General features: G+C 38.4%; 5 protein-coding genes across 11 annotated transcripts; 3 read left to right on the top strand and 2 right to left on the bottom strand.

Moving 5' to 3' along the window:
- The first annotated feature begins 205 nt into the window (after positions 1 to 205).
- On the top strand, positions 206 to 14,756 carry LOC108597089 (protein GDAP2 homolog). 4 transcript variants are annotated; one of them, XM_017983447.2, is made up of 13 exons: positions 206 to 449; positions 5,510 to 5,600; positions 5,666 to 5,817; positions 5,879 to 6,021; positions 7,270 to 7,402; positions 7,461 to 7,570; positions 7,639 to 7,902; positions 9,269 to 9,396; positions 9,455 to 9,555; positions 13,520 to 13,673; positions 13,736 to 13,875; positions 13,931 to 14,129; positions 14,198 to 14,756. In XM_017983447.2, the coding sequence occupies exons 2-13, from the start codon at positions 5,514 to 5,516 to the stop codon at positions 14,240 to 14,242; spliced, it is 1,656 nt and encodes a 551-aa protein (XP_017838936.1). In that variant the 5' UTR covers positions 206 to 449; positions 5,510 to 5,513; the 3' UTR covers positions 14,243 to 14,756. The 4 variants fall into 4 exon arrangements, with proteins under 4 accessions (XP_017838936.1, XP_017838938.1, XP_017838937.1 ...); XM_017983449.2 differs by lacking the exons at positions 206 to 449; positions 5,510 to 5,600; positions 5,666 to 5,817; ... (2 more) ...; positions 7,461 to 7,570; positions 7,639 to 7,902 and adding an exon at positions 8,240 to 8,255; XM_017983448.2 differs by lacking the exons at positions 206 to 449; positions 5,510 to 5,600; positions 5,666 to 5,817; ... (2 more) ...; positions 7,461 to 7,570; positions 7,639 to 7,902 and adding an exon at positions 9,108 to 9,196.
- Positions 14,757 to 16,752: 1,996 nt separating this feature from the next.
- On the bottom strand, positions 16,753 to 19,158 carry LOC108596783 (diacylglycerol O-acyltransferase 2). Of its 3 annotated transcripts, none has more exons than XM_017982886.2 (6): positions 18,843 to 19,158; positions 18,140 to 18,428; positions 17,987 to 18,084; positions 17,798 to 17,929; positions 17,178 to 17,719; positions 16,753 to 17,111 (listed from the first exon to the last, which is right to left on the bottom strand). In XM_017982886.2, exons 2-6 carry the CDS (start codon positions 18,266 to 18,268, stop codon positions 16,957 to 16,959), a joined length of 1,056 nt encoding a protein of 351 aa, XP_017838375.1. In that variant the 5' UTR covers positions 18,269 to 18,428; positions 18,843 to 19,158; the 3' UTR covers positions 16,753 to 16,956. The 3 variants fall into 3 exon arrangements, with proteins under 3 accessions (XP_017838375.1, XP_017838374.1, XP_017838373.1); XM_017982885.2 differs by having other exon boundaries at positions 18,827 to 19,158; XM_017982884.2 differs by having other exon boundaries at positions 18,614 to 19,158.
- Positions 19,159 to 19,488: 330 nt separating this feature from the next.
- LOC108596784 (S-adenosylmethionine sensor upstream of mTORC1) lies at positions 19,489 to 20,550 on the top strand. The gene has a single exon (XM_017982888.2). The coding sequence runs from the start codon at positions 19,564 to 19,566 to the stop codon at positions 20,464 to 20,466; it is 903 nt and encodes a 300-aa protein (XP_017838377.1). The 5' UTR covers positions 19,489 to 19,563; the 3' UTR covers positions 20,467 to 20,550.
- Positions 20,469 to 23,018, bottom strand: LOC108596782 (transcription factor grauzone). The gene is made up of 5 exons (XM_017982883.2): positions 22,935 to 23,018; positions 22,626 to 22,868; positions 21,337 to 22,568; positions 20,892 to 21,282; positions 20,469 to 20,835 (listed from the first exon to the last, which is right to left on the bottom strand). Exons 2-5 carry the CDS (start codon positions 22,743 to 22,745, stop codon positions 20,584 to 20,586), a joined length of 1,995 nt encoding a protein of 664 aa, XP_017838372.1. The 5' UTR covers positions 22,746 to 22,868; positions 22,935 to 23,018; the 3' UTR covers positions 20,469 to 20,583.
- Positions 22,930 to 26,122, top strand: LOC108596785 (apolipoprotein D). 2 transcript variants are annotated; one of them, XM_017982889.2, is made up of 5 exons: positions 22,930 to 23,016; positions 23,604 to 23,922; positions 25,266 to 25,420; positions 25,483 to 25,555; positions 25,611 to 26,122. In XM_017982889.2, exons 2-5 carry the CDS (start codon positions 23,791 to 23,793, stop codon positions 25,881 to 25,883), a joined length of 633 nt encoding a protein of 210 aa, XP_017838378.1. In that variant the 5' UTR covers positions 22,930 to 23,016; positions 23,604 to 23,790; the 3' UTR covers positions 25,884 to 26,122. The 2 variants fall into 2 exon arrangements, with proteins under 2 accessions (XP_017838378.1, XP_017838379.1); XM_017982890.2 differs by lacking the exons at positions 22,930 to 23,016; positions 23,604 to 23,922 and adding an exon at positions 25,139 to 25,217.
- The last annotated feature ends 643 nt before the right edge of the window (positions 26,123 to 26,765 follow it).

The following is a 26,765-nucleotide window of genomic DNA, read 5'->3' on the forward strand; positions in this document are numbered from 1 at the left end:
ATAGCAGTCAGCTTTTTATGTGCAGCAACATGTTATTGTAGATGATACTCGCTTGTTAGTTAACAGACGATAACAAAAACGATTAACAGTGTTGCTGCACTGCAGCCGATAGTAACCGATATCTATCTCTTTCTTAGTGAGTATTTTTAGCTTAATCGCATGCGGTCACACAGTTCGGAAGCAGTTAAAAAGTTGTTGTTGTTGTCGTCGGGGAAGGTTGTGCTGAAAACTTTGTGCGTGATTTTTTTATTTATAAAAAAGTAAACGCTGAGTTAGAGTTATTCCAAAGGAGTATATGTATATACATATATATTTATAGACCGCAAAACGAAGTGAAACGTGACGAAAACACAAGACTAAACTCAAGCTTAAAGTGAAGTGAAGACAAAAAAAAAAAGAATTCAGATAAATAAAAAGCAAAACGACGGGAGTACACAAAATAATACCAAGTAAGAAAAAGAGTAAACGTAAATTGCAAAACGAGTTCATTGACGAAAGTGCGTAAAGTTAATAATTGACCAAAGCCAATACAAGTTTTTCATAGCAATGAAATGTCAATGCAATTTTCCAAGCTAAGTTATATTTATGTATAAGTGTATGTGTGTGTGTGTGTGTCTGTGAATGTTTTATAGCAGACAGCTGTGCTAGAAAATCCAGTTACACAATATGATACTTTTTTTCTTTCTTGCTGCTGCTGCTGTTGTGAGTAAATAGTAGTAAAAGCGAAAGGCAAAAAGAGTTCTTTTTACGTTACGTTTACAGGCGAGAGTAAAACCCACCCACACACTCACACAGACACAGAGCTGAGAGATACACACACACAAACCGACATAGGTAGAGATATAAAGTATCAATAGTAACCTTCACCAAAAGAAAATAAAATAAATAAAACTCTGCAGCAAAGCAGCGCATAAGTAAGAAGAGGAAGAAGAAGAAGCAGCAGCAGTGACAGCAAAGACACTGCGTAAAGCAATTGTTAGCAAGCACCACGAGTTAACCGTTAACTGTAAGTGGAAGTCATTAGCAAACATAATTATTCATTAAGGCAGCGCAACAGCAGCCAACGAAGAAGAAGAAGAAGCAGCCGCAGCGGCAGCAACTGCGAAACGCGCGTAATTAAAGCCTGAGCCAAAGCCGCCTAGAGCATAGAAAGAGAGTGAGAGCGTAAGAGAGTGAGAGAGCGAGAGCGTGCTTGCCATTAGAAATTCATGCGCCTATGCATTAATAACAGCAATTTGCTGAATTAAATGCAAAAAAAAAAAAGTAGCAACAAAAATTATGATAGTTGTGGGTTGTGGGTGGTGCAGAATTTACAGCCAAGGCTAAGTAACGTCATTCTGGCAACTGATTAATTGTTAAAACGTTTAGCCTCGACACTCGAGCGCTCAATGCCATAAGCAAATACATTTAGTATATTAACTAATGCATATGTAGCTAACTGTACGCTGCAGAATTTAACGCTTGATTGCTTAATTATTAAATGTTGCTTATGTTTGTCCCACTGTGCGGCTGCAATATTTATTAGTTAGCTAAATATTTGCAGTAACAACAGTGCGCAAGACAATTAGCATTAAAAGCCAACTAAGTAAATGTCGAATGTTATAGCAAATGTTTTAGCTATAATTATATAAATGCACTTTGTATTGCAATTTGTCAGTTACAATATATACTAAGCAACAAATTGCGGCAATTTGTACAACGAAATTGAGTCGCAAATGAATTTGTTGCTTCGAGCTGTGTTGACATCAGAGTAAAGAGCTGGCGACCTAATAGCTTCAGCTTTAGAGACACGTAATAATCAGATTTGGAAGTAAGTAACAAAAAAAGAAAAATACTCACAAACCCACAAAGCGCGACGAATGACGCATGCTAGATAAATATAAACAAACAAAACAAGGCTTTGTCTCAATTATGTCTGTGTGTGGGTTTCGTATTGGAATTTGTTGTTGACGTTAGCATTGGATGGATGGAGGCTATGAATTCTACAATAGCAACATAAATTTTACCTTTACTGCCTGCGCTGTGCTGTGCCGCAAGATCAAAGGACAATGCCAAAGTAACAAAAATTTATATATATTACGTATACGTATACGTAATATTTGTTCAGCTCAGCTTAGGCTCAGATGTCGTGCCAAATTTTTAGTGCATGCTTACATATGCATGTTTCTAGGCGTTCTTGCTATTTCCTTGGCACAGGCTCAGGGACAGGGACAGCTCGTGGCTGGCGGCGCCCAGACACAAAAAAAAAAGAAGAAAATTCAGGCATGTGAGCGACAATTTCGCATTTATTATGCAACAGTTTGGTGGATTGAGCGTGTAGCGTAAACAAAAGTTTGCTAGGCAGGCGAAAAAACTGAAAATGCAAACAACATGCATAGCGAACAACTAACAATGCCCCAAAGAAAAATGAATGAATGAACTCGGCAGCCAAAAGGCGCGTCAACCAAGCGATGAAAAACACGCAAGAGTTGAAGCAACTTTAGCGTTGCAACTCTTGTAAAATAGTTAAGAACTACAACTAAGACATAATTGCTATTAAATATTGCTACTGTCACTTGTTTCTGCCAGTGTAGCTATTGTAACTGTTATTTTGTTAAATGCCACGATCAGTTGTTGGCACGTCAAACTGTTTTGGTTTTTGTTGCTGCCCCCATGTGTCATTTTATAGACAGCTGGGAAATTGTTTTCTTCCAACGATTGTTCAATGCTCTTTACAGTAAAGCTTCGCAATCTGTTCACTACGCAGCGTGTGGTGTACAAAAGTATTACATGCAGTTTGCTAAGCAACTAGAATAATTGACTGTGGCACGTCAGCGTCAACTGTCAAGAAATACAACAATGACAGCAATTACAGCAACAGCAACAGCAACAAGAATAAGTAAACACATGTTTTTTTTATTCAATATATGTTGTTGTATGTCAGTTAGTCAGTCAGAGTTTAATGCACGGGCGCGAACGGAATTTGAAACAATAGCGAAAGCGAATGGGTGGGCGGGTCGGTCGGTCGTTCGTTCGTTCGTGTGGGCGTGGCTAATCAACTGTCAATGCGCTTGAGCTTATTTATAATGCATTTGACTGTATTGCAGTAATAACAATGACATTGAACTCGTCGCGTACTAAGCTGCGTATGCGCAATTAATGTAAACTGACAAACTAACTGCAATTGGCTACAGAAATTAGAGCAAAAACTGGCGATGATGTGAGCGTCTGACGTAGTTACAATTTAGTTTGTATGTTTACGTTTTTAGCCAAAGCAGACAACAGCGAACTGACGTTGACAACATCGTCGCTTATCAAGTCATCCCAGCTTAGTTAAGTGGCAGGCAATTAAGACTTTACAGCCAAGTTGAGACGTAATTCACTTTTAAAAGTCAACATATACACACGTGTATGTGCGTGTGCGTGTGTATGTGTGTGGGTGTTTGGTTGTGTATACATGTCACGTCGTCTGTTGTGTACACTAAAGCTAAAAGCACAATGCATATTATTAGCAACTATGGCCACAAACAAACACCTAACGCTATTGCGCTCTCGCTCATACTTACAGCAAATATTTGTCAATTTTGATTTGTTGCTTAGACCTGCTTAACAAGTATACAGGGTGCCCAGCACACGAGCAGCAACAACAACAAAGTTGTAAACAAGCAAAGCAAACAAAACATTTACCAACTAGCATTTGTTATATAACAACTACCAACTACTTAATTATATTATTAAGTTGTAGTTATTGCTAGGCATAAAAATAATTTATTTTGCCAGCTAATTATGCATATTTATTTATAATATTAAAAGTTATTTAAATAAACTTAAGCTGCCAGCTAAAAAAATCTGTAGACATTAAGATTAGCGCTGCCAGGTGTGCAAATAGCTACAGCAATGTGAGAGTTGCTATTTTAATAGACAAACTAGCGCACACTCTATAAGCAATAGATATATCTTAGCTATAGCAACAGCATGTCAAACAAATGTAAAAATATTATTTGAGCTGTAGATAACAAATTAATTAAAACTTGTTTTCTTGCTGCTGCAGTTATCATTTAAAAACATTTGTTTATTTGTAGCATGGAAAGTTTTAGATTAAAGCCACTTGAGTTAATAAGCAAACTAAACTGGATTCCAAATTTGCAAAATATTCCATGCCAGCTTTATAAATATATAATAAAAATGCAAATCAGCTGGCAATGTAATTAGTTTTTAATATGACTCAAGTAATTATACAAAAAAAAATTCCCCAGCCTAAAAAAAGCAGCAAACATTAATTTTTCTAAAGTTTGTTTATTACAATATTTTTGTTATCATTCATTTGTGCCAGCTGCTTATATTTTTTATATATTAGGCTGTCTGCTAAATTTATTTTACAAATTCAGATTGCATAATAATAAATTGCAAATTAATATGCAAATATTTGTGAATTTAATTTGGAACAAGCAATACAATAAATTATACAATTAATGTTTGCTTTATATGAACAATCGTGGCCCACATTTTTAACGCTTAGTGGAAAGTTTTCTGTATGTGGCGCTTTTGTTATCAGAGGTGGCAGCCACTTGGGGCTTTGAGTTTGAGTTTTGCAGCACCTTGAGCCAGTTTATTGGCAAAATCAATTGAGGTCAGGCGTTTAGGCTGTGCGTATGCAGCAGCTTTTGTTTACCTTTTGGCGAAAGAGCAAAGTTCAACTGGTTGCATGCCACACACAGCAGCATGTGGCAATTAAGCGAGCGGACTGCAGCTTCTATTCAAAAAAATAGCCACAGGCGTTGCTTTTGTTTGCTGCATGACGCACAAAAGCCAAAAGTAGCTGCCAACGTAAAAGGGGGCTGCTGTTTGCACACAGGTAGGCGTGGCAAGGGCTGCAATTGTTTTTGCATAAAGATTGTCAGTGCAACAGCCCCAAAGGCATTGAGCTGAATGGGCTGGGACCAAAGCTCAAAAGGCCACTTGGTTGCAACTCGAGCTGCACTTTAAGTCAAGCTAAGATAACAATTGCTGAATTTAATTTTAATTGCACCCACATGCATTAACTATTAGTAATTAAAACTAAAGGCTAAGCGTATGCAATTTAAACTAATGACTAATGTAGCTCACTCTTTGCTGTTTCAGCTGCTTTCGCGACAGTCACATTTACGTGCTGACAGTTAACGTCGCTTTTTAAACAATTAAACAACAAAGAAAGACCCATAAGAATTATGTAAATATTTATTTTTTGCATTTGGCTTTTGCGTGCTTTGATTTTGAGTCAAGCCAACAGTTCGTTGACTGAATGTGGCCAACTGTCTGCCGGCTGCCGGCTTAAGTGGGTTAATAATTATACGTGGGCTTGAGTCATGCATATGTATTTGTATTTTTTAGTTAAAGATAAGCGTTGCGCAGATTTTCTAGCTCGAAGCAGCTTAGACCCGCTCGAACTGGTTCAAAGTCTGCGCTCTTGGCCAACTGCACATAACGCGCCGCACTGCATGCTAATTATACTAATTAAGCATTTAATTATATTTATTTTTTTTTGCTGCAGCGCAATGCGTCTCGACACAAACTCAAATGTGGACTTCAAAGCTTTCGACAACAACAGCAGCAGCGGTGGCAGCAGCAGCTCCAGCCCATGCGTAAGTTCGATTCGTTATATGCACTTGAAATCGTTATTAACAATGTAATTGCATCGATTATTTAGCTGGTCAAACTGGACAATCTGGCCAGCTGGGGTGGCTCACAGAAGACGGACTCCCGTCTGCCCATTATGGACTATTCCACACTGGGCGGACCACGACACAACTGCAGTCCCTTTCCCCTATCCAAAGATGTCAATAATCGTTTAGTTATATGGTTTGTTATGCGAACTCAAGCGCTGCGTGCAATTAATTGATTAATTTTCTTTGCTTTTCAGGGATGGCGACATGACCTCGTTGGATGTGGACGCCATTACAAACAGCAGCGATGAAACCCTGACTGAAAGCAATTGCATATCGGAACGCATACTCGCGGTGGCGGGCAATCAGCTCAAAGAGGAACTCAGCACTACAGTTAAGGGTGAGCAGCGGTAACAGAAGCACAAAGCGGCGCATAAAGAACCAGCCAAAGCATAATTTTGTCATTAGTGGAGCGACAGCCAAAGCGAGTGCTAGAGACTGTACAATAAAGTCAAAGTCAGCAGCTTGACTTAATATTTATAAAGTGTATGCAGCAGTCAGTAAACTAAAAAGCGCTAGTTGAAAGCTTTGTATACAACATTGTTAAAAATTTACTAACTTAAATGTCAGCTCAACTTAAGTAGCAGGTACTTACTAAAGGTTACACAATAGCTTAATAGATTGTATATAGAAATTGTCTAAATAATATATTTGAAGCTCATGTACGATAGAATTTAGTTTAGAGCTAAGTATGTCAGCAATTTTGTAAATGTTTGAACAGCGATCTCTCTCTCGTGCGCTGCAGTGTGGAGAATATTGAGTTAATATTTATAAAGTGTTGCAAACTTTGTAGTTTATGTAAGCTGAACTAAAATAGAAAGTTAAGGAATAGAAAGTCAGAAACTTTATAAATGTTTAAGCAGCGGTATCTCTCGATCTCCACAGTAAACAATATTGCAAACTTTGTATAGAACTTTGTTATCAACTTAAATGTTTAAGTGTAAGCTGAACTAGAATAGAAAATTAATAGTCAAGAGTCTGTATTCAGAGCAAGTAGACACAAAAGGTTTATAGATTGTAATAGATCTGCTACTAGATAGAGTTAGAAAAAGGCTTTCTATAGAAGCTTGTTAGCAATTCCGGAATTTAAATGTCCAGAGCAAATGTTCAGTCCAGAGTAAGAATAAAATTGTCTTAAGAATATATTTAAAGATACTTTGACTGAAGTTTTTAAACGTTTGCAAGGCAATTAATTCAATTTCTATCTCTCCCTCTCATTCTCTGCAGAGTAAAGAATATTAAGTTAAAAATCAATAGACTAAAAATATTCTTTAAGGACATATTGCAAACTTTGTATATAATTTTGTTAACAATTTGAGAAAGTAGAAGTTTCTTAGTAAAGAGTCTGTCTTCAGAGCAAGACAGACAGAAAACATTTATAGATTGGAATAGAATACTACTAGAGTTGGAAAAAGGCTTTGTAGTGAAGCTGGCTAGCAATTCCGAAAGGGTAGATTAATATAATATAATATAATATAGAGAATATATTTGAGGATAGTGTAAGATAGCTTTGAGTGAAGCTTAAATATCACTTTTAAACGTTTACCAAGCAATTCAATTCATTCATTCTCCCTTTCTTTCCCTGCAGAGTGCCGTGTTGGTGATGTGCGTGTGACGCGTGGATACAATCTGCCAGCCAAGTATGTGCTGCATACTGTGGCGCCTGCCTACAAGGAAAAGATAAAAACAGCTGCCGAGAATGCGCTGCACTGTTGCTACAGGTGAGCCTAACTATAGCGCACTTATAGCGAAGCTCTATTCACCCTCTTTATCTTTTAGGAACGTGCTCTGCAAGGCCAAGGAGCTGAATCTACGCACAATTGCGCTCTGCAATGTGAGCAGCAATCAGAAAAGCTTTCCAGCCGACATGGCTGCGCATATAGCGCTACGTGAGTCAACTTACTGTTACAGAGTTGTAACTATTCTATATTTAACTGTATTGTTTACGCTCGTTTAGGCACCATACGTCGTTATCTGGACAAGTTTACACTGCAGGTTGTGATATTGTGTGTGAATAGCAATGAGCGTGGCACTTATGAGGTACTTGCGCCACTTTACTTTCCACGCGATCAGCTGGAGGAGCGCAGCGCATTGTGGCAGCTGCCCAAGGATACGGGCGGCGAACTGGGCGAGCCACTGCATCCCGATCCGGATCGTCAGATACGCATTATACGCAATCCACAGCACAGTCATAGTGCAGTGCACATGCGTCATCGTCATGGTGAGTGCCTTGCTTGCTTAGTAATGACGTATATATATAGCATGATCAGCTTATCAGCAGCCTTATCAATTGATTAGCCTCTTTGTTTGACACTGATTTCGCTCTCGCTCACACACTAACCACCTCGCTGGCCCCCTTAACAGCTGCCGATAATGTCGATAAGATTAGCATACACACTCGCATACACTTGATATATGTTTCGACATATTGCCTTTACACTTATTGCTATATGGCTTCAGTTACGTTTTAAAAACGCATTCGTTTGGTTTGCTTTCATTGCGGCTGCTCTACGCCCAGTTGTCGCCTTTATTTTGTGCTTTATTAGTTTTGCACAATTAATCAATTGTTCAAGTGTAAGTGTTCGTTTGTAACAGTGTATTAACTAAAAATCGCTAGTGAATCGTATGAAGTTGTTTACAATGTGAGACAAAGTGACAATTAGCTGACTGCTATGTAACGCACAGCAGACTGCTTGCTATGCCAAAAAGCTGTTGCATACTTTCAAGCTGCTTCATAAACCTATTGCAAATTCTTGTTTATGCGCTGCTTAGCTAGTTAAGACAGCATTGCAAATAATTATAAATATTGTTATAAATTTTGTTATTAATTTATTAGTTTTTAATGTTATGCTCAAAAGCAGGCAACGCTTTAGCAGCTGTCAGCATATCTTTTATTTTTAGTTTACAACATACTTTTGTTGTAGCAGCTCGACAAGTGCCGCTTAATTTTGTATTTCTTGGCTATATAATTATTGCTACTTTGTACTTTTTTATTATGCACAATATATTTATTATAACAGTAGCTGCGCATTAGGAATTAGTTTATCAAAAGCGTCGTGTGCAAACATTGAAATTAACTGAGCAAGCGCTTATCGCATGAAAGTCAAGACGAATGTCAGCCTGAATAGCTTGGCAGGTTTGCAGCCGCGTTGGTATTAAATATGTCAAGATGCTGGGAAAACAACACAACTTGCTTATCGGCCACATCAACACACATGCCACGCCCACTGCGAGCAGCGCTGGTATGGGGGGAGGCAAGGGTTCGTTGTCTCCATTTCCTTTTTGTTGTTTTTGCGTGCTCTCAGTCAAAAGTTGTGCGAGTTGTTGTTGTTGTTGCTGTTGCTTTGGCTTGACAAAAGCTGCGTTGAGCAAGCAGCTGATGCTTTCAGTATCATATCAAGCGCTGAAGTTGGCAAAAGGCACAACAAAAATTAAACTTTTGGTTGCATTTGTTATTGAGGCTGTGCTGATAGTAAAAACAACAAATATGATAAACGATTCATTTGAGTTCTCATGTAAATGCAATTAAGATTGACATATTTAATTAATATATTAATGAAATTGTTTAAACGCGCTTTTTGTTGCAGCTGACGACGATTCAGACACGAGTCCACACGATATGGAGGGCAATAATTCAGATTTGGAATATGGAGCGCGCGATATGAATGGCCTAAGTCTCAATTCTTATAGCAGCGGACTGCAAGCTCAGCTACAGGTAAACAAAATAAACTAAGCAAGCTAATCAAGTTACTAATTAATGTTTGTTACTCCAGCGCGATTTGGATCGGCAGCATTTGTTAAGCGATCGCCCAAGAACTGGCGTCTATGAGAGCGTCATAGCTGAAGGCGTTGAAGGCTTGGAGCATCAGGAGCGGTAAGTTAGTTAATTAACCAAACTCTTGTTGACGTCATTAATTAAGCTCGGAACGCTTTGCAGTTCATAAAATTGTTTTGTTAGCTAATTTGCTTATGTGTGTTCCATTTGACATTTATTATGTAGACGCGTGCCGGAAATATCTAAGCACCCAAAGCAAATGACTTCTTTGCCTTCTGCACAGCTGACTGCCTGACTGCCTAACTGACTGACTGACTGACTACTTATTGCTTTCCCCTTTCGTCCGCTTAAGCGTTCAACACGTGCCTATGCAAATTTTACAGGACATTAGCACGCGAACTGCCGCAGCGCAGAGCGTTGAGCTTCCCTGTGGTTCTTGCTGCTTGCAGTGACGTCAGTGTCTTGAACTTTGACTGCGTCATCAATTGCATGTGGTCAAGTTGGAATTTTTGGACAATCGTTTACTAAAAATACTTCATATTTAGGCTATTCATAGGCAGAGGGTGAAACTACGTGACCAACTGTGCGTAGTAAAAAAAGAAAGGCTTGTGCTGCTGCTAATAAGTTGTTAGAAGCGAGGGTAGCTACAGTAGTTTTTAAACTAAAGCACGTAACAAACGCCTTAATGCGCTTAAATTAAAAATTACGTATACGCAAACATTTTGTTCATTAACAATTTGCTTATAAGCAATCTCCACTCTGTTTTACGCATTATGAGGCTGGTTACAGTATTCTGTAAACTAAAGTATGGCAAAAGTCAATTCTGAAACGCATTAATGCACTTAGTACAAAAATTACGTATACGCAAACTTTTGTTTACTTGCAATTTAGCTTGACAGCAATCTCTGCGCTTCATTAGCTTTTATATAATTGTAACACTTGTATAATGTCTTGTAGCCACCCTCGCTTTAATATAATTCGCACACATAACCTTCAATAAATCAGCGCTTAAGTATTGGCAACCCAAAAATTTGCACTCGAGTTGACACGCCAGCGCAGCCAGGCAGCAGTTATGGCCCACAACGTGCGCCTGAACTGAATCGCTAACAGGTCCGGCAAACGCATTTGTTGCGGTTCACGTGGGGTTTATACTTTCAACACATTTGTCTACTTAATTATGAATCGTCTCTGCCGCTCTCGCTGCTCTGCGCTTTCCACAAACTGAAACTCGATTATAATTGAAATGGAAGCGCGCAATGTTGCAGTTCATTGAATGCAACAAAGCGGCGAGGCATTGAAATTCAATGTTCAGTGTATTAAATTACAACATTTTGTAGCCGTTGTCATTAGCAGCGGTTAATCTTAAAAAATTACAATTAAATTAAATGCAAATGAGGGCAGCACATGTGCGTGTGGTTAGCTTCCTGCAACGGTTCAATGCTCCAAAGCAGCAGAGTGTTGACTGCTTATTTGATTTGTTTATTGCCCAAAAATTGCGCATACGTCATGTGGTGGCTGTCAAAAATAGACACAGAGTCTACTAACTGAGTGACTGGCTGCATGACTGACTGACATTTGCATTTGCATTTGCGTTTAGACGATTGACAGCCAAAGCAAACCAGAGAAGCGCCTGTCATGTCCTTGAGCATGGCAAACCCAACGCCCACTTTCGGTTAAAGTTGATGTCATTTTGTGCAGCGCAACAAAAGGGCGCAGACGCCGCTAAAAAAGAGCGAGAGAGTGTGAGAGAGAGAGAGAGAGAGAGAGCGCGCGCCTATATAGACTATGTTATATATATAATATATTAAATTGCTGCTGGCGTTGCCTTTGCCACAATTATGAGAGCGCAGCTCTGCTCAGTCAAGAAACTCAGCTCGTTGCGAACGGACGTGTGTGTATGCGTGAGTGCTTTTAGTTCGCGTGTGTGTGTATGGCCAGCGGATTCTGATTTATATAAAAAAAGAAAAACCATAATATTGTTGTTCATATTTTGAAAATTTCAATACTGTCTAACAACGTCACGCGGCTGCTTCCTGTACAAATAAAATCAAAAGTCTGCCAACGCGCAAGCAAGAGCTACATACGCCAAGCTATAAATAAATCGTATATATATACGTTATAGCTAATTTTGTGCAAAATAACAAACTGTAAAAACTATTTGCACCGATCGATATATAACTTGCATACATATATAATTTGTAAGCCGACCAAGCAGCGCTACTCCCAATACCAATACCAATACCAATACAAATACAAATACATAACCACCCACCTGACCTAACAAACAATGACAATGCTTGAGGGCATGACGTCTATAGACTTGGGCTCTAGTCCCATGCAAGAGACCACCGGGGATATGATGGGCGCCGATGAGCTCATGGAGACGCCGGAGGAGAGGTAAACACACATACAAACGCTTCTAAGTGAAATCAATTCAATTTGTAGGCGCCGCCGCCCAACCCAACCCAAGCCACCCTTTAAATTTATTGTTGATGACGTTTGATGCTCATGACGTCACATGCGCTGCTATGCTCTCAACTAATTCGTTGTACTTGCCTTCAAATGCAATGGAAATTGCTTTCAGTTTGTTTTGCGTCTATTTATAGCGCAAACCACTCACATCGCATGTCCTTTATCAGGATATGGCTTGTCGTGTGTTCAGTTGTAACTCGAATCATTTAATTCAAGCTCACTATGTTTATGAGCAACTACTGTACTTGTTCTATAAAAATTGTTGTGTTATTTTGTTTGCGCTCAAAAGTGCACGAGGCATCAATTGAATTAATAATTACTTGTTAATACAGCAGATTTATAACAATAGATAGCACTCTGCGCACACAATTCACACGACAAGTATTATATATTATATATGCTATATATTTGCATTTAAATTATAATTCAAAGGCTGCGTCATAATGCGACACATTTATATTATATGCTTTTGTTTTTATTATTGTTTTTGCCAGTTTATCTTCAGCTTTTATCTGCCCATTGCAGATGCTGTCGTGTCGTCAGTTTATCTGCATTATGATGAACTTAATCTTTGGCGAAAATCACTACCGGAGTTAACTGCGTCAAAAACAAAAACAAAAACATTTGTTTGCTGCAATTAACAGTTCAAACCAAAAAAATCATAAAACCCGTTTGTGTATTTAGACTAAAGCGTATGTGTTTGACTAACTGTGACTCAGTTTAAGATTTTCGCACTGCGTTAAAAAAATATATTATTTATATGAAGGCGAATGTTATTCGAAAGCAATTTCATGATTTCATGTCATGACTGCAATTGTGTGAGTTACACTGAAAGATAATTGTGAGCATAAAATCTAAGAATAGTGTGGAAAGTTTTCACTTGTCTTATCAATTGTTAAATGTTAAAAGAATTGAACTGCCTGCTCTCTTCAGTCGTAAACCTTTTACATGTTTTTCTTCTACTTGTATTTAAATTTAGCAATAACAGCTGCGATGCTTAAAGCGATTTTCTTATCTTGCCTGCAATAATTTTTAGAACAACAACTATAAAGCTATGAATAATTATATGGGGCTGCTACACAAATTAAAGATTTTAGTCTGAAATCTCTCTAACCAAACTTACAGAAATTTTATTGTTTTGAATATTAAGTTAGCTCAAAGCTGATTTTGGGTTGATTTGAAATTCTGTTTTGGTCTACCTGTATTTATTACAGAGTCTTACACTGTCAGTTGCGCCCTAATTCTTTTTTCTGCTCACACTGAAATTTCTTTTGCGTGCGTGCGCTCAATTGTTCTCTTAACCTCATCTCCTACTCTCTCTCTCTCTCCCTCTTATCACACAAATATTTGCATTTATTTTAGCACAATAATAAAAAATATTTTTATACACAAAATAAGTATAACATGTGCTGAATTGCAAAGCATTTAACAAGGTAAACATAAATACGTGTATTACGATTATGGTTACGTGCGCTCATTACGGCCGTAAAGCTACCGAGTTGACAAACAATAAGATAAACTACTTAACACTTCAACTGGCAAAACTGGCACATTAATAAACTATCAATATATTTTTTATTATTACTTGCAGATATGAGCGTCTATTGCATCGTGCACAGGTGGAGGATTTGAATGAAGTCTCTGGCATTGGTTGTCTATATCAAAGCGGTGTCGATCGTCTAGGTCGACCTGTGATTGTGTTTTGCGGCAAATGGTTTCCAGCACAGAATATTGATTTGGAAAAGGTAAACACGCCATAGACATAGAGTAAACAAATTTTAAATTAATGCTGTATATTTGTTTTTAGGCGCTGCTGTATCTAATTAAACTGCTGGATCCCATTGTGAAGGGTGACTATGTTATCGCCTACTTCCATACACTCACATCCACCAGCAACTATCCATCGTTGCATTGGCTGCGCGAAGTCTACAGTGTCTTGCCATACAAGTGAGCACAGCTGTTAATTTATTTAAACCCCATTTAATAAACATTTACCTTGCAGATACAAGAAGAATCTGAAGGCCTTTTATATTGTGCATCCCACATTCTGGACTAAAATGATGACCTGGTGGTTCACCACATTTATGGCGCCAGCCATTAAAGCTAAAGTGCATTCGCTGCCCGGTGTAGAGCATTTGTATTCGGCCATTACCAAGGACCAGCTGGAAATACCCGCCTATATAACAGAATACGATATGGCTGTAAGTAGTTGGCTTAAGCTTTTGCAGACCTACAAGTTCTCATTTCTCATTTCTTGTTTCTCTTTTAGACCAATGGCCTGCATTATTTTAACCCAGTGCCGACCGCCTCGTAGATGGCGGCCATTGTAGCTGTCTAGGCAGTGAAATCAACCCCCCACAACCAACACACACACACATAGTACCCGAAAAATGAGAAATTTTTTATAGATTTTATAGCTATGTATTATTGTTTTCTTGTTTAGCATAAGTAAATGAACTATTTTGTTGTCTTGACGAGTCTTGCGACAGATTTGTTCAAAGGATATTTTGTATTTTTGCGTAGGCTGAGCTAGTAATCCATGTGTGTTGAGATCCAACCCAAAATTATATATACACAATTTAGATATGTATAAAAACATTCTTATGAAGCGCATCAAATTAGAGCGAACTTAATTTGCGATTACAAATTACAAAAACCTCGAAAGCTGAACCTGCAAAAAAATTGTTGTTAGCGTTAACTTTGCAATTATAAATTGACAAAAATAGTAATTATTGACAATGTACTTACACATGCTAAGCTCTGGAATGGTATTAGAGATGCGATAAGCGTAAATCCCCGCAAAAGCGAAAGCAAACAAAACAAAATTATAAACAAAATACGTACATATGATAAACAAAAAATTCAATTGTAATTATACAACAAATATTATATATATAAAAGAAATATACACATAAACTGTACAATATATGTATACATATTTAATTATATATATATATGACGATAAAATAAAAATTATTATACATATATTTTAAAATTGTTATGAAGAGAGAATGCAGCATTCAAATTTAATGAATGCTATTAGCTAACTTATGTAATTAGAGCTCACCGCAAGGTTTGCAATTGTAACACCAACCACACCTATACACAGACACACACACACACACATCAACACATACATGTACTTGTTAAACTTCCATGCACCTTTTGCGCTCAAAAGAAAAACCAAAAACAACAAACAAATTTAATTAATTCAATTTAACTCAAGCACGCGCCACATTTGAAAATTGGTAAACAAAAGCAAAAAAAAAGAAAATCTTTGAAACTAATAAATTTGTAACTATTTGTAGTTTATAACTAACTTTTCAATTAGCGCTACTAATAACTAATTAATTAATATTTTTGAAACTCGTAATCAATTGGTAAACGCTGAAAAATGTTCAAACATAGTATAAACTCTACTATACTATGTATATGCCCACAAATAACTCAAGCAGCAAACTTAAAAACAAACAACAAAGCAAAACACCAAATAGTTCAGCAATGTTAAAAACAAAATTAAATTTGCACTCAGGGATTGATTTAAATGCAAACAAGCAAAACAAACAAATTAAATGATAAAAGTTGTACGCTTCTTGAAAATCACAGCAAGCAACAGCAAAAATATTTGCAATTCACAAACAAATCGGCTGCCTGGCTAGTACCTTAAACAAATGTAGTTTAAATATATTAAAACCCACAGAGCTAGTAACTAATTAAATATTATATAAAGTTCAGCAATTAATTGCAATTGTTTTTTAGGCCCTTTTAACAAGCAAGCAACAACAGCTAGCTTATTGTATTAATGCCAACAAACTGAAGTATATAGCTAAAAGATTTAGGCAATCGAATTGATTAGAAAAAAGTTCAATTCATCACCCACCCACGCATGATTAGCAAACCCACTAGGCTCAGCATTATACAAATTATATAGAACATATATATATATAGAGAGATCAACTAGCCCACAGTATACATATTAGGGCGGCTCGGATATTCGAATTGCCACCCGAACCAAAGGAGACGCTCTAAAACATATATTATTTTTACTACAAGGATAAATCATATAAGCTACAAATTGAACTCTAAACTATAAACTAATTTTCAATGCATTTTCTATAAATACATATAAGTATTCATATGTATGAACCTACAAGCTGTAGGTGAGCTGTTAGTGTAGTCCTCAGTCGGACTAAGACTTACACCAACTCCCAGCCCCAGTTATGCCAAGTGTTCCTTTCTGAAAATTGTATTTTTTGCTCGAAATACATTTGAAGAATTTCCTAAGCACATATGTGAAAATAAAATAAATTAAAAAAACGTTTCTACAATTTTCAAAAACCACAAGATTGCTTTAGTAAATAATATTATTAAAAAATTTAATGGTGATTTGTTGCAAGAGAGAAAAAATTTAATATTAAACATTAATTGTACCTTACTCGAGATAAATTCTGCGATTGAATTTAGTGTAGCATAAAAATTGTATTTTTAACAAATTCCTTTTTGTAAATATGTTCACTTAAGAAAACTACGACTGTTAACAGTTACAGTATTTTTAAATGTTCATGTTTATAGGTAACTTAAAAACTTTACACCTTAAAAAAAACTAGTTGTTAAAATAAAACCCGAAGCTATATTATAGTACATAAAGTAAATGAAAGAAAAAAAAAAAAACAAATTTGCTAATGCATCATGGCACTCTAAATTAACAAAATTCTACATCTCTTTTTCCTTTTGTATATAACATTTAATTGGTAAATTACTAATAATAATAATAATTAATAAAAAAAAGATACATGCGCTTTCGTTAAAATTAAGCAACTCAAAACAGTTTTATTTTTTGTTGGGTGTGCTAACAAACTTATTAATTACTTAAATTAATTCAACTAAATTCATCGACTTCTTAACAGGAATTTTAACCTTTTACATTTTCAAAAGTAAAGTTTTAGTACGATCACAGTTTGTGATTTAAAAATACCAAAAGCTTTACACATTAGCGCGAGTTGGTAGCACCGCCGCATGTTGTTTTGTTTACCGTATGATCAATTTAGTGGTTTCATTTTGTACATATTTCGCTTTGTGTTCCTCAAACAATTGCTGCAGTGCATCCATGACCTGGCCATGCACCTTATCCACGTAATCCGCGGACGGCTGCGCATTCTGCACCACATCAATGGGTGCGCCAACTGCGTAAAAGAAAACAGCAACAGTTTAATTGTGAAAAGTGTTTAAGGTTAACGAAAACCACTTACCAACTTGCACAATCGGTCGACGGTAGGGCAAAAAGCCAAATGTGTAATTAAAGAAACCACGCCCCACAGGTAAAAGCGGCGCAATGCCTGTGGAATTCTTAATAGCAGTTTGCCAACGGCGCAGCAGCGAGTCTGGCGGATTGGCCACTTGATCAAAGATATCAACTTCGCCAAAGGAAATGCAAGGCACAATAGCTGAGCCCGTGCGCATGGCTAGTTTAACAAATCCTTTGCGATTCTTTAGCGTCACCACATATTGGCCGGGATGTGAATCCAATGCCTCTTGAGCGCCACCAACTAAAATAGCCACCGCATTGGAAGTGAAGCCATCGCTATTGTCAGTATGCTTAGCATCATTGGATTTTGTAAGATAATACGTCAAAGATTCCTTGGAAACTGAGATCAAGCCCCACCAACGCAACAGATCTCTTAGAAATGGTATCACAAAGTGTTGATCCAGCGTGGCCACCTTGGGACGCACCCCCGGAAAAAGCTCCAGCCATTTGCTGATTTCCAGGCCCATGTTTATGCAAATTCCCGTGCTGTGCAACGAAAGTTAAGTTCAGGTGAGTACAAAAATAAACATAAGATAAGATAGTTTAAGCCTGAAGTGCACTTACCCGAGTATGCCATGGGGAAAACTGGCCAGAATATAGTTTTTATTCGCTGGTAGATCGGCTGTCTTGACCAAATCAACGGGAAAGTAATTGCGATACATGCGATATACGCAATTTGTGCGATTTAACATAAAGCTGCAATTAAAATTTAATTAGTTTGTATTAGTATACATGGATTTTTAAAAAACTTACCCATTGCCTTTCATGTATGAATAGTTTCTTTTATGTTGTACATAAATACAAACTGTATACATCACCACCAGAGTGCGTATTATTAAGCCGCCATAGAACTGCAAAGTAATTATTATTAGTTTATATATATAAAACTATAATTTATAGTCTTACCAATAGCAAAAGTATTAATAGACTAGATGTCAATGGCAGCGTAAAGAAAAACAATGTAAACAGTCCAGTAACTAAAGTTTGTAGTCGCCGCTTTAGCGGCACTTTAATTGGAGCCCATTCAATTTTCATTTCAAAAATATTCGTTTAATATTTTTTACTGCCAAGTGCAAGTCCAGCGTGTGCTTCTCGAGACGTCTCCTAAGCAACTAAATGTTGACGGGCTGGCAAGCAATCACAATATATGCTTATCCTTATCACTGGTGCCCGCTGTTGCGCCTATCCGAAATCGCTGTTGAGTAGTTTAAGAAATAATTTCACTGATTACCGATGCGATAACGTTAGTAAGGGCTAGACAATGTTAGTAAGTGATATCTATGGGTCAAGCCAGACAGAATAGATATGTAATAAGTAGTTTGTGGTTAGTATTTAGCTAGATTAGCAATATCTAATCGTATATTGTTATAGTTTTTTAACCTGTTTTCTATAATCAATGCATGAATGCACTGCAACCATATAGAGCAATCTATATGCACTCGGAGTGTAAAGATATTTTTTGTAATGTTCTCTTTTTGTCTTTGTTTTCTTCGAGTGTAAAATATTTAGAGATAGGGTACAAAGTGTTCATTGTTATAAACATGTTGCCATAGGCATTCTTTTATATGAGCACATAATTTCACAAACACATACACACATATGTACACACATTAGTCACTTTATCATGCATTTATGCCGACACCGCCAACTCAGACTTGACCTTTAGAATAAAACACTTTCAGAACTGTTTCGTTTTCAATGTGCGCAGAAATCAGTTTGGTTGTTAGTCGCAGATAAGTCGACAATAGTTTGTCTAGCCGTAAAATTTGCTCTATTTCCAGAGCATAGTTCATTGATTTAGCTTACTCATGCAGCAAAAATCGCTGCTTTGTCATGTAAACATGATTAGAGATACGTTCGAGTATCATTGATCTACTAGTTAAAATTGACATTGCAGGCGTACACACTAAAGGCTATACTAGAACTAGTATATGTATATGTAAATCACTGAAGCGCTTGCACATAAAATTTAATTAGTCAAGCGCAATTGTTCTAAACAACGCACACAGTACAAGTTTACTATTCAATTAACTTGAATGACTTAAGCTTGCTGTATGTTAAATAAAGTGCTCAGCATTTAAACAAGTTAACTATTAACTAGTTTAAAAAGTGAGCTACCGCATGCAGATATGGCTGTTAGTTTGCATTGCTTTAAAGCTTGTATATTTAAATGCAGTCCCAAAAGTGCGCGCAGCTTTCAAGCGCAGCCAACTTCGCGTTACGTGTAAACTGTTAAAGCTCTCTAACAGCTGTTAGCATTTAACAGGTAGATACATATGAAACAAACAACACACGAATTGTGCGAAAAATAAAAGAAAAGTTAAAATACAATGGCTACAGAAGAGCACCAACGTCTGGCCAATATTGTAAAAAATTGCCATGACAATCTGCGTCAGCTTACAAAGCTATATGGCGCCGAGCGTGCTTGGCAAGAACACACTAGCGCCCAAAATGCTGCACAGCTAAAGGAATACGCTGCTGCCATGCAACAGCTGGCCGAAATTTGGGAGACGAATACCAATAATAAAGAGCTACAGGCACGCAGTCGCATCAAATGGACCGTGGACTATATAACCAAGTATTTCTACACCGAGGGTATTTATCTACAGAAGCGACATCGGGAACAGCGTTTACTGGAGTCGTACGAAGAGCTTAAAGCAGTTGACTGCAACTATATGATAGAGCCAAGGGACACTTTGCGTGTGCTTGATGTAGGCAGCTGCTTCAATCCATTTGGGAATACACCACACTTGGATGTAACAGCTATAGATCTGTGCCCAGCACCAGAGTCTAACGTGCTGCAAGCAGATTTCTTATACGTGGAGCTGGATGCCACTCTAACCCAACCAGAGATTAAGGATCGTGTTGTCAGCCGTCTACCTGCAGGCTTCTACGAGTGCGTCATATTCAGTCTACTCTTGGAGTATATGCCCAGTGCTGAGCAGCGTTTGTTGTGTTGTCAAAAGGCCTACGATCTATTGAGTCCCGAGGGCATTCTAGTCATTATAACGCCGGATTCGCAGCATGTGGGCAAGAATGCCAGTATAATGAAAAACTGGCGGTATACCTTGGCCAAGTTGGGACTACTGCGCGTGCGTTTCGAAAAGCTACCGCATATCACCTGCTTGGTTTATCGCAAAGCCATCAGCAAGGAATTGGCCCAACATTGGGGATCTCTACATCGGGAACACTGCATTACCGAGGCTATAAGCATTCCACAAGATGCAAATTAATTACATCAGCGAGAGCATTAGCATTCCGCAAATTAATTACAGTTCTAAGTTTATTCAATATATCGTACACTTACATATTAAATTATGTATTAGACATTAAATCGTTACTCTAAAACTCTATGACAAGGGTGACTCTAGCGATTGCTCCTCAGCTATAGTCCTGGCAACAGTGCTGGGCTGACGACTTTTGCTAGTAGCACCTGCTGCCTGTTTCATTATGTTGGGCGGCAGTGGCTTTTTTCGATCCGCCTCCCACTCGGCGCGATGCAAACGCTGGCGATGCTTGTACATATTGGCATTGGAAAAGAAAGTCTGCGGGCAATTGGGACAGGTGTAGAGCACCTCGCCAGTGTGCGTGGATGTGTGCTCCTGCAAAGCATTGCAATTAATCAAAAGTTTTTCAAATTCATATGTCAAGCGCTTACCCTCAAGTCCTGTGGTCGCTTGAACGCTTTTTCGCACATGGTGCATTGGAACTTGCGCTCGCACTGATGATTGTGATAAATATGACGCTTAAGCGCTCGGGCATTGATTGAGGTCTTGTCGCAAATCGGACAACGATGCTCACTGCCAGGTGGCTCGTGTACAGTGTTCATATGCTGCTTGAGACCAGAGAGTTGACGCAGCCAGGTGCCACATATTTCGCATTGCACGGGATCAGGCTTCGGCCTCGGCTTGTCCGAGTGCTCCATCTCGTGATGCTTCTTGAGGTACGTCTGCGAGCGCAGCTTCTTGCCGCACTTGTCGCAAATAATGGCAGTCTCTGGATCGTGCATGTAGCGCATGTGCTCCTTAAGCTTGCGCGGCGTGGGCAGCCTAATCAAACAAATTAGTTTTTGTAAAATAGCAATAAAAGGATTATTAATTTACCTTTTCGGGCACTCGGTGCACGGATATTTAAATTCCGTCTTAGGCACATGCTTGGATAGCTGATGATACTTCACTGCCGCCTTGGTCGTAAAGACCTTAGTGCACTTTTCGCATTGATAGGATGGCTTTTCCTTGTCGCCTTGTGGATTAGTGTGCGTCAGCTCATGCGTCTCCAATGTCTTGGAGTCCTGACACACTCGTCCACATTGCGCACACATAAAATGTTCCGGATTATTGTGCACCAGCACATGCTCTGCCAGGCCCTTGCGTAAATGGAACTTTCGTCCACAGCAGCTAATGAAACCACTTTCAATATTGTGGGACATGCGCAGATGACGCCGCATGTCGCCAAAGTTGGGCACTAGCTGATTGCAGATGTGGCAGGGCAGCTTCTTGAAGAACGCAAATATAATCTCATCGTATTCGTCTTGTTGCGCCTTGCGTCGTTCGATCTCTTCGCGAGACATGCGCACTGGCGGCACCAAAGGCTTCGTACGCTTGCGATACTTCTTTGGTTTAACCACCACACGTTTAGGTATTTCCGCATAACGCTCTTCGGGCTCAACGTCGGGTAGACTTTCATTGGAATCTGAGTTGCTGCTGTTCTCGCTGGAGCTATCGCTGTCCTCTGTGCCCAACACCGCTTCAGGCGCTACAAAATCTAAATCATGGTCATCGTCTGTATCGCATTCCTGCTTCAAGTCTGCAGCTGGCGTTGTGGCTGGTGGTGTCTTCGGCTTACGTCCACGTCGCGTACTGCGACGCAGATTGCAACCCTCTACAGCTGCTGCTCCTGCCTTAGGCTTAAAATCCAAAAACTCAGCCAGCGGCGTATCACCATCCGAATCGCTGGCTAAGGACAACTTTTCACGTTTAATGCGACGCTTGGCAGCTGTGATATTATCATTGCTATGCCTCTTGGTAGCAGCTTTGGTCTCTAAAGCCGGCTCCTCTAGCACTTCAAGCTTTGGCAGCGCGTCCAGCTCATTTACCTCCACCTTTACATCTGCCGTATTAGTAAAAAAGCCTTCAGCCAGTGCATCCATTTCAGTTGCCAGCGTTAAAGGACAAGCTGCCGCCGTTTCGCCACAAAATTCGATCGGGATACTCTTCACCTCGCCGCGGCGCTCCTGGTGCACATTGTAGACGCGCTGATAAAATTCATTGAAGCTGCTCACACATTTCCAGCACTTTTGGCAAATCTCCTCGCGCTCATCTCCACCACTGTTCAACTGCAATATGTATATATACAAATATACTTGACTGTTGTTAGACTTCGGCAGACTTACCTCCAACCAAAAATGTTTGTTGATTGTTTGGCAAATGTGCAAACTTTGGCCCAGCTCCGAAAAAATCTTATAGGAGTCGCCGCTCTTGCAGCAGCCAAAACATAGCACGCAAGCAGCCATGGCCTACACAAAATAGTTCTTATTTTCACTTTAAAGCCAAGCAGCCGACATTTGTTAATGGCAAAAACAAATTTGTTTAAAAATTGTTCTCTGTTTGTTTATTTGCTAGAGAAGTGAGTTGCGCTGCTCGATAACGATAAACATAAGCATGATAAACTTGAAGAGCAATAACATTTAAACACGACTTACATTCGAACGGCAACGGACGTGTTAGCGGAATTTTTGAAAACGACTTTCTAACGTGCATTAAAAACGAGAAATAGTAAAATATGTAAATAAATGTGCAGAATACGTCAAGACAAATTATAAAATGTTTAACATTATGCAAATTGCTTTAACAATTTGACAGCTCACCATTATCACTACTAAATTGTTCAGTTTGTGTGTGTGTGTGATTTTGCTTACTATCTTTTGTGTTTGTTTTTATCTGCGTTTCGCATCTCTGCAAAATTAGCACTTGACTTTTTTTGCAAAGATTTGAAGGCTTGTTTGACTGACGCCGGGTGGGGTGTGTGGGGCGGGGCGAGTAGCTAAGTGCGATTACAAAATGGCCCAAAGTGTGTCATAAAAGAAAATACAGCAGCTCCCCACTTCCTCGAAACAGGTAGCCAGCTGCACATGCACATGCATGCAACTACTTGTGGTAGTTGGAATATCGGGTTTGATTTGAAGCTTGGGTTTTCATTTACGTAACGCCTAAAGTCAGGCACGAGCCAACCTAGTTAACGAGTTTTGAAGACCGACAAGTGTTCGGTTTCATTTTCACTCTTGTTGCACTTGCTGCTGCCAGCCCCCCCTAACAGCCAAAAACCGCCCACAAATCAACAAAAACCTAACCGAACAGCACGTTTTTATTAGCGCACATTTCTTATGCGGAATATTAATAGCTAGCAAAGCCGAAAAACAAATAAAAACACAAAATTTTGCTTTTGAGGAAATGGCAAAACGGAAGCTACATTGTGCATAAACAAGTGAAACTAAGCTCAAATTCTATAAACATTACAAAAATAACACCCAATTAAAGTGAGTGCAACATTTGCTGACAATGAGTAAACAAAACATTTACGTTTTACTGCCAATTTGCGTGGCTTTGTGCACATTTGTGCTGGAGGCAGAGGCTTATGGATTTGGACGTTGCCCCAAGTATCCATCGATGCCAAAGTTTAACATGAGCCGGGTAAGTCTGTCGACTCAAACAATGGAGATGAGTAAGCTCGCCAAGGCTAGCTATGAAATTCAAAGCTTTCATGCATTTATATTTATGAATTGTTTACATTTATTGAACACAACAAAGTTGGCACATTTATGTTTAATTAGCACAAGGCGTTTATTAGCTTTTAATAGCAGTAGTAAGGCCGAACTTGAACTAATTTCTTGTGCATTGTAAAATGTGCAAACCTGTTTAGAGCAAAGTAAACCATAGCAAACATAAATAAATAAATAAATGCTGCTAATCGCTGTCGTCTTGTCTTCCAATGACAAGTCAAGTTACTTCTTTTCAACAACAACAACAACAGCACTAGCAGCAACAACTTGTAAAGTTTAACCACATTGGCATGCCAAGGACATTAAAGATCAACAACCATACACATATGTACATATAGCGAGTGTAAACACACTGGTTTGCTAGCTAGCAAATTGTTGCTATCAATTTACTTCTACAATTACACTAATCAACGCGCTTTATTATTTATGTATAAGCTGAGCGCCTTGGCTTTAATTGGAAGCATTGCATCCAATTTGCATCAATTGAAAATGAAACTAACAACATAATAAACCTGAAAGCAACATAATTGAATAGATCTGTTAGAAAAAAATGTTCATACATATAAACTATTTGTTCTACTCTTAAAAGCCACAGTCAAAGTTTCATTATTATTCATAACTTTGACATAAACTACACCGTCACTAATTTTTATATTTATAGTAAATACAATTTTTTAAACATATGCATTGAATAATGATCTTCAAAGTTATACATATTCATTAGTTACTTTGGGACCCTTATATGGAATATATATTCTTTATGAAAACAAAATTCTGACTAAATGTATTCTTGTCCATCATTGTTATGCTTTGCAGAGCTCTATGTTGAGTGCAGCTTGATAAACATAATGAAACAAGTGATTTCAATTGAGCTGCTCGTTTAGAGGCCAAAGACCCGAGAACGCACCCAAGTAGAATTATTATCAGGGGGCGGCGCTTTTATGACTTTGGAGCGCTACCAGAGCAAACTGCAATGGACATCAACTATGGCAGACATAAACCAGTTTCAGTTTTAAAAGCAAAAAATACACAAAATGTGCTTAAAACTTTATATTTTACGCATGTCATGGAGACAGTAGTTTATTTGCTTTTGGACTTTATTGTATTTTGTATTGTTTGCTTTGGCTTTTGTTTAGTAGTAACCCAGTTTAGTGCTTACTCATCGCGTGACAAAGAGAAACGCAAGAGATGCGACCATCTAATATTGTATGTGCATTTTATTTATTAATGAAATGAAATGATTTTGAATTTCAGGTGCTTGGACATTGGTATGAAGTGGAGCGTTCTTTCTATTTGCCCGAAATTGCCTCCGGCTGTACGACTTTTGCTTTTCAGCCGTATAATAAAGCGGATTTATCCAAGTTTAATAACTTTAAGCTAGAGGTGGCTATAAAGACTGTGAATCGCATGTAAGCAAACAGCTTTATAATTAAATATGTATATATTGTTCATTTAAACTTTAAACTTGCAGCACTGGCAATCCAAATGTGAATTTAGGCTATGCAACGCCAGAGAACAGCAAATCCTCCATAATGGACTTTAAGGTATGCATATAGTTTATAATTGCTTATATTTCACTATAGCTCTGCATACTTTTAGTTTAATACGCGCTTTCCGGAAGTGATTGCACGTCTGTTGCCCGGATCCGGCAAGTATCAAGTGCTATATACAGACTATGATAACTTTGCCATATTGTGGTCTTGCGGCAGCATTGGCTCTTTGGGTTACGCCGATCAGATTTGGGTGCTAGGACGTGAAACGGATTTTGTTGTGGAAATACGCGAGAAAATTTATGATGTGCTCAAGCGTTTGTCGCTTGATCCGGAGAGACTGGTGCTCAGCATGAATACCAACTGCCCAGAACAGCACTGAATAACAGTTCACTAACTATATAGTCTATATATTTATATAAAGCACACACTTACACACACATATACATGCATCACACACATACACACATGGTAAGCAGTTATTGTTTACTTTTAGGCTTAGTTATATGTTTAGGTTGCTGTGATAATGCGAAGAAGAGCTTTGTTTTTAGTTCATATATATGGCTTTATATATAAAAATATATATATTCGATTGGCCTGCACATAAGCAAATATAAATATGCGAAAAATTATATTTGTGCACGAATTTCTGACAAGTTGGGGGTATTTTTTAATCACAGCTACAGCAATTAATACCCGCGTTCTAATTAATATATTATATATTTAGTATTTAGAACCAGACCATATACAACTTGCTTGTAATGCTTCATTTTTAGTATCAATTTGTTAACTGCTTGGAGTAGAGCAGTATTATATCTGAAATTATGTCAAAGTTTTGCGTGTTGTTGTTGCTGCTTGGATTACTTTTGCTTACAGTGAATGACTGCTGGGCACGAGGTGGAGGACATGGTGGAGGGCATGGCGGAGGACATGGAGGAGGGCATGGCGGGGGAAGAGGCGGCGGACGCGGCAGAGGTGGCTTTGGCGGTCGAAGAGGCGGTGGCGGCGGTTTTTATGCGCCACTACGCAGAGGTTACGGCGGCAGAGGATTTTATGGCGGCTACAGACCCTACAGAGGATACGGAGGCTTTGGCGTGGGTGTATTACCTATACCGTTACCTGTTCCAGTGCCTTATCCGCGACCATACTATGACTATGACTATTAGAAATCAAAATTCACTTTAGTTTCGGTTATGTAAAGTTAATATGTATATTAAACATAGTTTACAAATTGAATTGTGTAAATGTAGACAGTACTCTAAAT

Source organism: Drosophila busckii, chromosome 2R (assembly GCF_011750605.1).
Source record: "Drosophila busckii strain San Diego stock center, stock number 13000-0081.31 chromosome 2R, ASM1175060v1, whole genome shotgun sequence".
NCBI lineage: Eukaryota > Metazoa > Arthropoda > Insecta > Diptera > Drosophilidae > Drosophila > Drosophila busckii.

Coding starts and splice junctions, on each gene's coding strand:
- LOC108596784 (XM_017982888.2), top strand. CDS start 19,564: ATGGCTACAGAAGAGCACCAACGTCTGGCCAATATTGTAAAAAATTGC.
- LOC108597089 (XM_017983447.2), top strand. CDS start 5,514: ATGCGTCTCGACACAAACTCAAATGTGGACTTCAAAGCTTTCGACAAC. Junction 5,818..5,878: donor AATAATCGTTTAGTTATATG/GTTTGTTATGCG, acceptor TTTGCTTTTCAG/GGATGGCGACATGACCTCGT. Junction 6,022..7,269: donor ACTCAGCACTACAGTTAAGG/GTGAGCAGCGGT, acceptor CTTTCCCTGCAG/AGTGCCGTGTTGGTGATGTG.
- LOC108596785 (XM_017982889.2), top strand. CDS start 23,791: ATGAGTAAACAAAACATTTACGTTTTACTGCCAATTTGCGTGGCTTTG. Junction 23,923..25,265: donor CAAAGTTTAACATGAGCCGG/GTAAGTCTGTCG, acceptor TTTGAATTTCAG/GTGCTTGGACATTGGTATGA. Junction 25,556..25,610: donor CCTCCATAATGGACTTTAAG/GTATGCATATAG, acceptor GCATACTTTTAG/TTTAATACGCGCTTTCCGGA.
- LOC108596783 (XM_017982886.2), bottom strand. CDS start 18,268: ATGAAAATTGAATGGGCTCCAATTAAAGTGCCGCTAAAGCGGCGACTA. Junction 17,930..17,986: donor TCATACATGAAAGGCAATGG/GTAAGTTTTTTA, acceptor TTTTAATTGCAG/CTTTATGTTAAATCGCACAA. Junction 17,720..17,797: donor TTTCCCCATGGCATACTCGG/GTAAGTGCACTT, acceptor TTCGTTGCACAG/CACGGGAATTTGCATAAACA.
- LOC108596782 (XM_017982883.2), bottom strand. CDS start 22,745: ATGGCTGCTTGCGTGCTATGTTTTGGCTGCTGCAAGAGCGGCGACTCC. Junction 22,569..22,625: donor ACAAACATTTTTGGTTGGAG/GTAAGTCTGCCG, acceptor TACATATTGCAG/TTGAACAGTGGTGGAGATGA. Junction 20,836..20,891: donor AGCGACCACAGGACTTGAGG/GTAAGCGCTTGA, acceptor AATGCTTTGCAG/GAGCACACATCCACGCACAC.